This window comes from Oryza sativa, chromosome 9 (genome assembly GCF_034140825.1).
Source record: "Oryza sativa Japonica Group chromosome 9, ASM3414082v1".
Taxonomy (NCBI): Eukaryota; Viridiplantae; Streptophyta; class Magnoliopsida; order Poales; family Poaceae; genus Oryza; species Oryza sativa.
The window spans coordinates 21,799,019-21,812,230 of record NC_089043.1 but is presented as its reverse complement, the minus strand read 5'-3'; the positions used below and the strand labels follow the sequence as shown (position 1 = coordinate 21,812,230).

Below are 13,212 nucleotides of genomic sequence, written 5' to 3'. Positions count from 1 at the left end.
CGCTAAATAGTATAGCAGGGAGGGGGCAGATAGGGGGGTGTTGGCCCCCTCCGGCACCCCCCGTAGCTGCGCCCCTGCCCCAACCGGCGGCGGCAGCTCCCTCCCCCTCTCCCTTACCCCACCAACCCCACCTCAACTCACCGGCGGCGACGAACTCGTAGCGGAGCAGCGGTGGGGTGGCCCAAGTGGTGTTGGCATTGGTGCTGGGTGGAGTAGCCGCGGGGGACGGCGAGGTCGATGGAGTGAGAGCGGTTGAAGAGCGGCCATATTCACCCTTCCTCTCGTCCCCTGATTCACCACGGTGGACAACAAGGTCGGTGGTGCAAGAGCAGCGGACTGTGAGGTCGGCGGCACATGAGCGGTTGAAGAGCGGCCAGATCCACCCCTCTTCTCGTCCCCTGAATCAACGACGATGTCAGCGGCGTGAGAGCGAGGGACGGCGGACGGTGAGGTCAGCGGCGCTTCTCCTCCGAAGCGGCACAGACGCCGACTCATCTACCTCATCCACGGCCATGGCTAGCATCAGCCTCGAGTGTGGGCTAGCCTGAGTGCCTGACAACGCTGACAAAAGGTTGATGAAGAACGTGTGTCTCAATATGGTCACACGTTTTTGGTTTGCTCACGAGAAATGCAGATGTGGCTGAAAATCTTCTATGTGTAAGCTCAAGGCTGAATGCCACGTCACTGCGCTGTGAAAGCCCTAACAGAACCACAGTGCCCTGCACTGTCCCGCTTCACCGCACCGTTCGCCTAGGCGGCGCAGATTGAGATATCAATTTGACATGTAGCCACTTTATTCGAAGAATTTGCATACACACTGCTCAGATCGACCGCTTCGACTTCCCCCTCCCTCGCCGGAATCCACCCCCACCTAATCGGCGGCCCAGGTGGACTCAGGAGGCGGAGATGAACGCCACGACGCGGTCCATGAGCTCCTTGGCCTTGGCGCACTCCGGCTTCTCCAGGAAGAACACGTGCCCCTCCCCTTCCGACTCCAGCCACGCGGCGCTCCCTCGCCACGCGCTCGCGGCCACCGCCGCGTGGTACGCGCATCCCCGCGCCCCGGCCCAGTCCTTCTCGCCGGTGCAGACGAGCACCCTCTCGCACCGGAGGTTCTCCAGCCCCGCCGCGCCCCCCGCCGTGGGGTTCATCCTCGGGTCGTCGGCGCCGCCCACCGCGCCCGGGCACGCGAACTCCCAGATCTTGGCCATGTCCCTGGCCGTCGCCTCGGACTCGCCTTCGATGACCGCGTTCCCGCCGAACCAAGGGTGAAGGAGTATGGCGCCCTCGATCCTCGGCGCTGGATGGGAGGACGCCGCCCTGATCATGACGTTGTGAACCATGTTGCCGCCTGCGCTGTCTCCGGCGAGGAAGAGGCGGCCGTTGTCCGCGTGCTCGGCGAGCCACTCGTCTTTCCCCGACGCGGCCCACTGGAGCGCGGCCCAGGCGTCGTCGTAGGCGGCGGGGACGGGGTGCTCCGGCGCGAGGCGGTACTCCACGGAGACGGCGACGACGCCGGCCGCGGCGGCGAGGGACGCGGCGTAGCCATGGTACGTCGTGGAGAAGGCCGACTCGATCACGAAGGCACCGCCGTGGAAGAAGACGAGGACGGGTAGCTTCTTGGACGGATCTGGGCGGGCGGGGAGGAAGACGCGCACGGACAGGCCGGTGTCAGCGTCGACGACCACGTCCTTGGACGTGACGCCGGTGGCCGCGTCGACGCCGGCAGGCGCAAGCACGGGATGGTGGAGGCGGTCCATCTTGCCGCTCCGGTAGATGCGTAGGGAGTCCAACTCGAGCAGTAGCTCGTCGGCGGCGTTGGACTCCATGGCCGTGGCTAAGTGGATCGCTGTCAAATGTCAATTGCTGGTGGTAACGCAAGGCAAAGGCTTGGGCACCCGTGCTTAGTGCTTACCCCTGGAGTATTAATCAACGAACCTGTCAGTCTGTCACATGACAAAGAGTGTGTGATTCAGATCCGAATCATACTGAAACGCTTCCGTTTTTCTTCTGAAGAGAGAGAAGAAATTATGTCCGTTTATCAGACTAGCCAAGCTAGAGAAGAAAACAAACTGCACCAGTGGTAACCTCAGCAATATGCAACACGAGACAATGCAGTTGAATGCAGACTCCAGACTTTCAGACCGTTACTTCCACCTTGTGGCAATGAGACAACGCTCTTGCCACCCGAATTTTAGTACTTGCGAAAAGCTCATGGCAACAGCGAGTTTGAAATGAAGAAAGAGAGGGGGGGGGGGGGGGGGGGGGTGTAGTTGGCCATGTGGCCCGGCGATTTCACCTGGCCCAGACACGACACAGCCCAACTCGGGTTGTGCCCGTGCCGGCCCGGCCCAACAACCGCACCGTGTCTAGGCTGCTACCTCAACACGCTGGGCCGGCACGAAATTCAGGGATGTGAAACAGACTTATTTCAACCATGTGTAAGGCACCGCAGAAAGTATAGGGAGGAAAAATACACATATTATATGGTATGGCCCAAAGAATAGGAACGTAAAATAGACTTATTTTAACTATATATATATATATATATATATATATATCATAACCCAAAAAGGAGAGAGGGGGAAAATAGACTTATTTTAAAGAAGGCACGATAGGCCGCCCGTGCCTTCGGACAGCTGTCTCTGCTTCTTTGGGCATGTTCGGCTGTTATGTTTAGCAGTTGCGCTGCAGTGGCTGCACACAGAAGACATTGTGCCTGTTGGCTGCAACACAATAAAAATGAGTGCAGCCGAACAGAATCTTTGATACACATAAACAAAGTTTTCCTAACGATATAGACAAGCAATATGGGACAAACCCCTTATAGAAAAAAAAAACTAACCAAAGTAAGACCATATTTAGATGGGACTAAAACTTTTAAGTCCCTATTACATCGGATGTTTGGACACTAACTATAAATATTAAACTTTTAAATCCTTATCACATCGGATGTTTGGATAGTAACTTTTAAGTCCCTATCACATGACGTAAAAAAAGGGAGTAGATATGATTTGATATCCGGCACAGAAAACCGCTTTGATATCAGTTGTAAACCGGTCTTTGATGTTGGATTTGTAATTGGTATCTGTCAGGCAGCTCTGATAAGGTGTTTCATAAGTACCGGTTTCACAACTGACACATATATATAAGTGCATAAAGATATCCCTTGTGGAGAAACTATTCTAATCTCTCGAGGGGAAGTTCCCTCGTTTGCTCAAAAAATCATCTAAACGGTTATTAAAAATTCTGGAAAAATTTGACAACATTCATACAACACATATATACAACTTCACAAAATCTTAAGTCCAAAGTCAACTCACACGTCGAGATATAAAAAAGACAAATTCAGCGTATGAATAGTAGCGTACTATTTATATCTAAATTTGTCTTTTTTGTTTTTCGATGTGTAGATCAAATTTGAACATGAATTTTGGTGGACTAGTAGGTATCATTATACTCTACATTGTCAATTTTTTTTTCAGAATTTTTCACAACCATTTGCATCGAATTTAGAAGAAAAAGGTATACGAGGGGATATCCCCTCGAGGGATTAGAATCACTCCCTCGATTGTGAACAAGAACCAGTACCTGTAGGCTACTATACGCCACGCGGCCACATGGCTATACTCAAAGGCGTGATCAAAAACATATATAACTTCTCTAGAACGCAGGCAATACAGGTAAAATGGACTAATGATCATGTTTTCCACTGCCACAATATATAACATTTTATTGATTTATTAATCTCAGGCAAGCAAGATACAGCTGCAAGTCCGCAAGCATATACAGATGAAGAAGAGAAGTTCATGCGCTGGCTATGAACGCCACGACGCGGTCCATGAGCTGCTTGGCCTTGTCGCACCCCGGATCGCGAAGGAAGAAGACGTGCCCCTCTCCCTCCGTCTCGTGCCACGCCGCGCTCCCGCGCCACGCGCTCGCGGCCACGGCGCCGTAGTACGCGCGGCCCCTCGCCACCAGCCAGTCCTCCTGCGCCGTGCACACGAGCAGCCGCTCGCACCCGAGCTTCTCCAGCGCCGGCGCGCCAGGCGCCGTCGGGTTCATCCTCGGGTCGTCCACGCCGTTCACTGCGCCCGGGCACGCGAACGGCCACACCTTCGAGGCTATGTAGACCGCCTCGTCGGACTCGCCGTCGATGGCCGTGCTCCCGCCGAAGAACGGGTGGAGCATGATCGCGCCCTCTATCCTCGGTCCTTTGTTCGAGGATGCCCTCAGGAGCACGTCGTGCACGATGTTGCCGCCGGCGCTGTCGCCGGCGACGAAGACGCGCGCCGTGTCGCCGTGCTCGGTGATCCAGTCGTCCGCATGGGCGGACACCGCCCACTGGAGCGCCGCCCAAGAATCATCATATCCTGCAGGGAGCGGGTTCTCCGGGGCTAAGCGGTAGTCGACGGACACCACAAGGACGCCGGCGGCGGCGGCGGCGGAGTTGAGGTAGTTGTGGTACGTGGCTGAGTCCGCGGACTCAATGATGAAGCCGCCGCCGTGGAAGTACACGAGGACAGGAAGCTTTTTGCCGAGTTCTTGGTCTTGCACCTTGGGCAGGAAGACGCGCACGAACAGTCCTGTCCCGGCGTCGAGGACGACGTCCTTGGAGACGACGCCGGTGGCATCGTCGACGCCCGCGGCGAGGAGAGGGGGCCGGTGGAGGCGGTCTACCTTGCCGTTCTTGTAGATGCGGAGGTATGAGCTGTCGAACACCAACTCGTCGGCGTCGGGTTCCATGGCTATCACAACTCACAAGCTTAAGGGAAGGAGTCGCATCGGCTGAGAAGTAGAAGCTGCTTTAAAGGGATACTACTCCTGCGTTTATACAAACCACACGTAACACGTTGAGCGAGACATTGGTGAATTCAATCATCCCGAAGGCACGGTACAAGGACATCGATGAATCGTCAAGCACGCCGGCGCGGTACATCACAGAATCGAGAAATTTATGCGCTCTGCTAAGCACCAACTGGCATTGACAAAGCTTTAGCTGGAAGCCTGGAAAAGTACTTTTGCCCCTGATGTTCACTAATTTTTGAAGAAAATTGATAATATGGTCTATGTGTAATATATGTCATACGCAAATATATAGGTTTAAATTTAGAGATTTTTTACCGTCCATCGTACCTTCCGGTACCGTCCGGTACATATGATCTGGTCCGTCCGTTTTGTTAGATCCAAGGGCTCAAAATGCAATGTACCTCCCGGTACTCTTCTCAGCAACAAGTCAAACGTGGGAGGTACAACCATCTGAAGGGTAAGAATAGAAGCCAACATCCTCTCTTTTTCCCCTCAATTGCATCGACTCTCCTCTTCCCAGATTGGGTAACACCAGTCGCCGGAAAAATGAAGGGGAGGTTCGCAGTCGCAGCGGTGGAGGCTAGGAAGGGTTGTTCCGACCACAGATTTCTTTTTCGATTTACAGATTTCTTTTTCTTGCTCCCTTCTCTCTTGTTCTCTTCCAATGACGACCAAGTAAAGGTGTGGTGGAGAGATAACTGCCGGGGAAGGAGAGAAGATGACCTGGTTGGCTAGAGATGCTGAGTAACTGCGCTGATGGATGAATACGGAGGGGGGGGGGAGACGCCGGCGCCGGCGCCAAGGAAGAACACCCAGGTGCGTTGACGGAATTTACGAAGGCAAAGAATCAGGTCATGCGTTTGGGTCTCTGTCGCTGCTTCCTTTTTCCCATCGTGCCCTTATTAAATCAATGGTACCTAGCAGTACTAGTAACGGGGAGGTACTATTTGATGGACCGTAAAAATCCTCTTAAATTTAACACATACAAGTTATAATAAAAAATAACAAATATGATTTTGAATTATAGACTTTACTAATTTGTCATTTTTTTCAACTTGTACATACATGTCAAATCTAAGCACGCTGCACAACCCCAGCCAATTCGGCTTAAACCGTTTGCACTGAGTCAGGCATGTTTGGTTTGTGTGCACAATCTTTCGTCATCTCAAAGTGACAAACTTCAATTTAAAAAATGTGAAAACTTTTATCTCAATTTTTTTAAAAAAAAACTTCCAACTCAATTTTGAAAAATTTCATCTGAAAGATCACAAAAATTTCACCCAAAATACTTAAACCCTTGACCTCTTCTGCATAAACCACAACCGATTTGCCATCCTCTCTACGGCAACCGATGCAGGAGCTAGGGTTGAGGGAAGAGGAGAGGAACTAGATGGGGGTGGTACGCAAGGGGCCGGGGGAGTAAGCAAGGATGACTGGGATAGGGTGGAGTTGAGAATTTAGTAGGGTGAAGGGCACCCGAAGAATGCAGCCGAAGATTAGGATTGTGGCTGAGTATGGGCGACACTGCCAACCACACCGATGAGACGACAAGTCAGACTCAAAGGGAGAAGGTAGGAGAACGAGAAAAGGATTCTAATATCTCGAGGGGATGTCTCTGACGGCAACATCGATGACGGTGATGGGAGTTATGGAAGGCGGCGGCGACAGATCGTCGGCCATCGCAGGAGGCGCGAGGCGGCGCGAGGAGAGGCACGGTGATGCGGCGGCGTGGGAGGCGCGGCGGCGGGGCGAGAAGCGCATGGCTTTGGGCGACGCGGTGGAGAATAGGCGAAAGCAAGATTAATCTGATAGCATGAAAGTGTATGTGAGTCACCGCGATAATTAGATTGATCACGGACACGAGTACATATAGGGACAGTACATCCTTATCTATATAACCGACTTATAAAAACATAATCGGGATAGGATTAGGGAAATCGAACCGGATACAATACAATATCTCTAACAGTTTCCTCGTGTATCTAATATCTCATGGGGATATCTTCTCATGTATCTTTTTCTTCCACCTTCAATGCAAATAGTATTAGAAAAAAATAAAAAACAAATATTTTGGACTGAGAAAGTAGTTACCAGGTCCAGGAGAAAAAAACCAAACGGAACGTTGCTACCACCGAATGCAACATGACAACATTACATCGCGGTCGGCTTGGACCGAGGCTCAGAGCAACGGAAACCACCAGTCCAATGGAAGAACATACACGCGATAAAATATTTCTTCCAAGAACGTAGCAGCGAATGCAAATGCGAAATTCATATTCCCGTCCCCCAAAAAAAAAATAATAGAACCATTTATTTTGTTTCAATGAAGGCACAGCTGCAACCGGAAAGCATATGCAGATGAAGAGCATGCAGCTCATGCGCCGGATATGAACGCCACGACGCGGTCCAAGAGCTGCTTGGCCTTGTCGCACCCCGGATCGCGAAGGAAGAAGACGTGCCCCTCTCCCTCTGTCTCGTGCCACGCCGCGCTCCCGCGCCACGCGCTCGCGGCCACGGCGCCGTAGTACGCGCGGCCCCTCGCCACCAGCCAGTCCTCCTGCGCCGTGCACACGAGCAGCCGCTCGCACCCGAGCTTCTCCAGTGCCGGCGCGCCTGCAGGCGCCGTCGGGTTCATCCTCGGGTCGTCCACGCCGTTCGCTGCGCCCGGGCACGCGACCGCCCACAGCTTGGAGCCCTTGGGGACCGCGTCGTCGGACTCGCCGTCGATGGCCGTGCTCCCGCCGAAGAACGGGTGGAGCACGATCGCGCCCTCTATCCTCGGCCCTTTGTTCGAGGAGGCCCTCAGGAGCATCTCGTGCACGATGTTGCCTCCGGCGCTGTCGCCGGCGACGAAGACGCGCTCCGTGTCGCCGTGCTCGGCGATCCAGTCGTCCTGCGCGGACACCGCCCACTGGAGCGCCGCCCAAGAATCGTCGTATCCTGCAGGCAGCGGGTTTTCAGGGGCTAACCGGTAGTTGACGGACACCACAAGCACGCCGGCCGCGGCGGCGACGGAGTTGAGGTAGTTGTGGTACGTGGCGGAGTCAGCGGACTCGATGATGAATCCGCCGCCGTGGAAGTACACGAGGACAGGAAGCTTTTTGCCGGTTTCTTGGTCTTGCACCTTGGGCAGGAAGACGCGAACGAACAGTCCTGTCCCGGCGTCGAGGACGACGTCCTTGGAGACGACGCCGGTGGCATCGTCGACGCCCGCGGCAACGAGAAGTGGCCGGTGGAGGCGGTCTACCTTCCCGTTCTTGTAGATGCGGAAGTACGGGCCGTCGAACACTACCTCATCGGCGTGCGGTTCCATGGCCACAAGGGAAGGTGTGGCATCGGCTGAGCCTATGAGGCTTTGAATAGATATGCTACGTTGGATTTATACAGAGTTACAGACCACACGTTGAGGAGACAGATGAATCCAGTTATCCATCACTCTGACAACCTGAGATACAGGGGAGACTGTTTTAACAGGTCGAGTGGACGTCCACCCGTTTATCGCATGTCATCTAAATGGTTATAAAAAATTTTCGAAAAAATTGACAAGATAGATCAATATGTAATATATCACTTCACAAACATGCAAATTCAAATTCAACTTTTACAAGTTGTAACAAAAATAACAAATTTAATTGTAAATATACATATAGTAATTTGAGTTTTCTTTGTTATTTTTGTTACAACTTGTAGAAGTTGAATTTGAACTTGCATGTTTGTGGAGTGATATATTACATATTGATCTATCTTGTCAATTTTTTTGAAAATTTTTCATAACCATCTAGTTGACATGCAATAAATGGGTGGACGTCTACTCGAGCTATTAGAATCCATCTCCGAGATATAGAGATATTTCAAAGACATGTATGTTAGTGATATGCCCTAGAGGTAATCATAGAGATGATTGTATCACATACTATGTTTACATATTTATCCGACATTGTTCATTGAAATAGATAACTCCTTATTGGTTAATGAATATGTGATTCTTTCATGAGACTCTTTATGTTGTTTATTACTATTTCTAAAGGATCCCTGATCAAATATCGTATGTGGAACAAATATGTTTATATGATCAGCACATGTATTAATTGATGATCATATCTCATGGATCATGGTATAGAGATACCAAATTAATAATGTGGACACATGTTGGTGAACATGTTGTTGGATAGACCCAACATGAGACACTGCAAGAGTCATATGTGTTGTGTCATCAGTGATCTCATTTAGTGTTGGTGTTGAATCCTTAGACGTGAGATTATCATGATTCTCAACATGTGTAGTAGCTTACTTAGGGACTGCTAAACGCTACTCCGTAATTGGGTAGTTATAAAAGTAGTTTTCGGGTATGCTATGAAACATGTAGTGGGATATGAATAATCAAGATGGGATTTGCACCTCCTATGGAGAGATATCTCTGGGCCCCTCGATGTTGTAGATTATGGAAGTGCATGGCCATGCCAAAGGTGCTTGAGGAGTCAATCACAAGTTATATAATCTATCAACAGGTTCGAGTGAATGATTGAGCTATTAGAGGATGGCACATATCTAGCCTTGAGCTTGAGCTTAATCGATATCGTGAGGCAAAGGGCAAAGGGGTTCATACAAGTATACACTAGAGGTTTAGCCGATATGATATTTATGTCTGCCCGGTGGGTCAATACGTTATGCTAGGGGCCGCTGTTGACGCGTGGACCGAAAAGGAGTTTTCGGGTTACAGCCGAGTATATATAAACCTACGGGGTCGCACGCTTAATGGGCCGGAATAAGGGGATTGGATAGGGATCCAATATGAGCTTAATTTGGATAGGGATCCGAATAGGAGTCCTACGGGCCTTGGAGGCCCGAGTGATGGATCCAATATATTCGTGAGGGGCGTGACCGGCGGAGGCATTGCATCACGTGAGAAACCCTAGCCGTCACTTCCCTCCCCGAGCAAAAACCTAGCCGCGCGCGGGTGCTAGCACATCTGCACGTGGCGTCCCGTCCCTGTACGTGTGGATACCGGTAGAGGCACCGCTGGTTTGCGGTGCTGATTAGCGTGGGAGTACGGCGAGGATAACGCGCGAGGAGGAGAAGGTCGAGCCGGTGCGATCGACTACTTCCTCTATATCGACGCGCGCTACTTCGCGAGAGTTCTTTCGACTTCTCAGCGTCTTCTTCCGCTGCGCAGCGCGTCGAGTGGTAACGATCTATGATCTAATACTTGCATGGTTCCTGGTTTACGCGATAGAAAATTTTGATTTATGCTATCGTATCCTACGCGTATCCCAACAATGTATAGGGATATTTCAAACATTATGAAAAAAACAGATGGTGATTAATTTATGGGAATTGCTATAATATAAAAGAGATAGAACACTTATAATATAAGTCGTTGTTGAAGGAAGTATTCGTTGACAGTACAACTTCTGTATAGTTAGGTTGTGTTACTTATATACGAAGAAGTGTGTATGTTGCCTATGTATTCTGTGATGGAGAGAGGGGGATTATGACCTTAGGCTATCTCCAACAATGAAACCCAAAATACAAGACTCATGTCACGTTTGCATAGCGCTACAGTCAAAGAGTTCAATATCTATTTTTGGTCTTCTCCAACAATAAGACTTAAAAGAGAACCCTTACTGCAAATAGGTCTTCAGGAGAGAGGATACTCAGATTTAGGTTATGCCTCTTATAGCACGCAAAATGGGTCTTCTGTATAGGTACTTTGTTGGAGGCTGAAATAGTACTATCGGAGACCTATTTTGGGTTTGGGTGCCCTTATGGGTCCCTTGTTGGAGACAGTCTTAGGGGAGGTAGTGAGGGTGCCGGCCATTGTGTTAGGGGATGGGTGCTAGCGTGCCATCTCCCTTGCGAGCCCGTCGCCCCCTACCGCCTCCCCTCCTTCTAGATCTGGCTCCTCGCCGCTGCTGCCTCCCTGCGACTAGACCACCACCTCCCCCTGGCAAGTCCACCTCCATGTCCCCTCTACGAGTCCGCCGCCTACCGAGATAAGGGAGAGAGATAGAGACAGTATCGAGAGAGAAATAAAAAGACCACCCACCCGGCCGGCTTGTCGATCTCCACCTAGCTCGACTCGGTTCTAGAAGTGTCGGTTTTTCTAAAAAAAGGCCACCTTTAATATATTATTATAGATGTCGTTTTTAAATTATTCAACACATATAATAAATTGAAGGTTTCGGTTTTTTAACATGTGTAATATAGGTGCCGGTTTTCTTTAGAACCGGTACATATAGTTACATAAAGGTGCAGGTTTTTTTATGTTTTATGCCCGTAGAGGCAGGAAAAGATTTATAGGTGTCGGTGTTAGCACTTTCGGCGCCTATAATATCAGCTTCTATGTGTTTTTTTATAGCGGCGCGGAAAGAAGAATGCACATTTCATAACACAGAAATCATGAAAGGATGATCAGTCCAAATTATTCGAGCCCTAAGTTCGATACATTACGACGACTTCAACGCGGGGCGCATCCGGATGGAGCTAATTTTTAATCAGGCAGGAGACCCGGCGGATATGAACTCCACGACGCGGTCCATGAGCTGCTTGGCCTTGTCGCACTCCGGCTTCTCCAGGAAGAAGACGTGCCCCTCCCCCTCCGACTCCACCCACGTCGCCGTCCCGCGCCAGGGGCTCGCCGCCACGGCGTCGTAGTACGCGCGGTCCCTCGCCGCCAGCCCGTCGGTCTGCCCCGCCGCCACCAGCATCCTCTCGCACGCGAGCTTCTCCAGCGCCGGCGCGCCAGGCGCAAGCGGGTTCATCCTCGGGTCGTCCGCGCCGCCGGACGCGCCGGGGCACGCGTAGCACCATATCATACCGGTGAGCGCGGCCGCGGCCGGGGGCTCCCCCTCGAGAACCGTGCTCCCGCCGAACCACGGGTGCAGCAGTAACGCGCCCTCGATCCTCGGCCCGCCGTTGGAGGCCGCCCTCAGGAGCATGTCGTGCACGATGTTGCCGCCGGCGCTGTCGCCGGCGATGAACAGTCGGGACACGTCGCCGTGCTCCGCGAGCCAGCCATCTTGCGCTGACGCCGCCCACAGTAGCCCGGCCCAGGAATCGTCGTAGGCCGCCGGCAGCGGGTGCTCCGGGGCGAGGCGGTAGTCGACGGACACCACGACGACGCCGGCCGCGGCGGCGAAGGGGTTGACGTAGTTGTGGTACGTGGAGGAGTCGGCCGACTCGATGAGGAAGCCGCCTCCGTGGAAGAAGACGAGGACGGGGAGCTTCTTGGATGGCTCTTGGATCTTGGGGAGGTAGAGGCGCACGGAGAGGCCGGTGCCGGCGTCGATGACGACGTCCTTGGAGGCGACGCCGGTGGCCTCGTCGACGCCAGCGGGCAGGCAGGGTGGTCGGTGAAGGCGGTCCATCTTGCCGCTCTTGTAGATGCGGAAGTGCGCCGGAGCCTCGAACACCACGGCGTCGGGCTCGGTCTCGGAGGCCATGGCGAATTGGTGGATGCTGCCGCAGAAGGCGTTTTGGCCTCCGGCGGGCTCGATGGCGAATGGAGAGATGATAAGGTACGTCTTGAATCAGCTAATAAACCCCTGGCTGGGACCTGGGAGGGAGAGCGTCTGCCGCACGTCCTTTTTCGTCCTTGGATCTTGTCTTTGATTTTTTTAGAAAAAAATCAAATGAAGTTTATTTAGAACCGAAATTTTCCATATGTAATAATGGGCATGAATTGATTGGCTGATTGCGAAGTCATATACAGACATATAGTAGCGGGTAATTTGGAACCATGTCATTATAATTTTTCAAAGTTTAGAATATACCATCGGTATCTCAATGACATGTAGCACCCACATGTGGGTCAGAATAGCATATCTCAAATTTTGTAAAATTATAATGGCATGGTTCCAATTTTCCCTATAGTAGCCGAGACCACACCGGGTTTTTCTCCAATCAGCTGAGATCGACGGGCTCCTCTCACGTCTGTCAGAGGAACGTATCTCTCTGTCATGTGGGCCTTACCTGTCAGGCACTCATATCACTCTGACATTACGTCATAAGAGCAAGGCTAATAGCAAAGCTGATTGACGGTGGTAACATATGTCCATGTCATCTAGAGTTGATGATTGTAGATTGCTTATACAAAGGACAAACTATAACTTGGCTTTATATAAGCGTGAATGGACTTAATTATTATATGCACAGATGATCAAAACCAAGCTCTATATCTATGGTCCACCATGCTTGAGCTGTTGAGCATAAAACTAACGTATATTGGGAGCTGCACGCTATGCATGGCCACAAAATATCAAATAAACTGAACCGGAGGCCCACAAACCATATAAAATGTTTAATATGGCCTAAATTTTCGTGCTACCACCCGGCGCTTCAGCAAGCGCTCGCTCTCTTCGTTTTCATGTTTTCTCCCTCCACGTAATACAACGATGATGTGGA

General features: G+C 51.4%; 4 protein-coding genes across 4 annotated transcripts; all 4 read right to left on the bottom strand.

Moving 5' to 3' along the window:
- Positions 1–637: 637 nt before the first annotated feature.
- Positions 638–2,052, bottom strand: LOC4347288 (probable carboxylesterase 12). Its single transcript, XM_015755431.3, has one exon. It carries the CDS (start codon positions 1,827–1,829, stop codon positions 894–896), a length of 936 nt encoding a protein of 311 aa, XP_015610917.1. The 5' UTR covers positions 1,830–2,052; the 3' UTR covers positions 638–893.
- Positions 2,053–3,705: 1,653 nt separating this feature from the next.
- Positions 3,706–5,322, bottom strand: LOC4347287 (tuliposide A-converting enzyme b1, amyloplastic). The gene has a single exon (XM_015757043.3). The coding sequence runs from the start codon at positions 4,744–4,746 to the stop codon at positions 3,808–3,810; it is 939 nt and encodes a 312-aa protein (XP_015612529.1). The 5' UTR covers positions 4,747–5,322; the 3' UTR covers positions 3,706–3,807.
- Positions 5,323–6,908: 1,586 nt separating this feature from the next.
- LOC4347286 (tuliposide A-converting enzyme 1, chloroplastic) lies at positions 6,909–8,182 on the bottom strand. Its single transcript, XM_015757045.3, has one exon. The coding sequence runs from the start codon at positions 8,120–8,122 to the stop codon at positions 7,184–7,186; it is 939 nt and encodes a 312-aa protein (XP_015612531.1). The 5' UTR covers positions 8,123–8,182; the 3' UTR covers positions 6,909–7,183.
- Positions 8,183–11,174: 2,992 nt separating this feature from the next.
- Positions 11,175–12,533, bottom strand: LOC4347285 (tuliposide A-converting enzyme b1, amyloplastic). The gene has a single exon (XM_015757042.3). The coding sequence runs from the start codon at positions 12,249–12,251 to the stop codon at positions 11,304–11,306; it is 948 nt and encodes a 315-aa protein (XP_015612528.1). The 5' UTR covers positions 12,252–12,533; the 3' UTR covers positions 11,175–11,303.
- Positions 12,534–13,212: the final 679 nt, after the last annotated feature.

Bases quoted from the DNA above. Each gene is read 5' to 3' on its own strand.
- LOC4347288 (XM_015755431.3), bottom strand. From the start codon at position 1,829: ATGGAGTCCAACGCCGCCGACGAGCTACTGCTCGAGTTGGACTCCCTA.
- LOC4347287 (XM_015757043.3), bottom strand. From the start codon at position 4,746: ATGGAACCCGACGCCGACGAGTTGGTGTTCGACAGCTCATACCTCCGC.
- LOC4347286 (XM_015757045.3), bottom strand. From the start codon at position 8,122: ATGGAACCGCACGCCGATGAGGTAGTGTTCGACGGCCCGTACTTCCGC.
- LOC4347285 (XM_015757042.3), bottom strand. From the start codon at position 12,251: ATGGCCTCCGAGACCGAGCCCGACGCCGTGGTGTTCGAGGCTCCGGCG.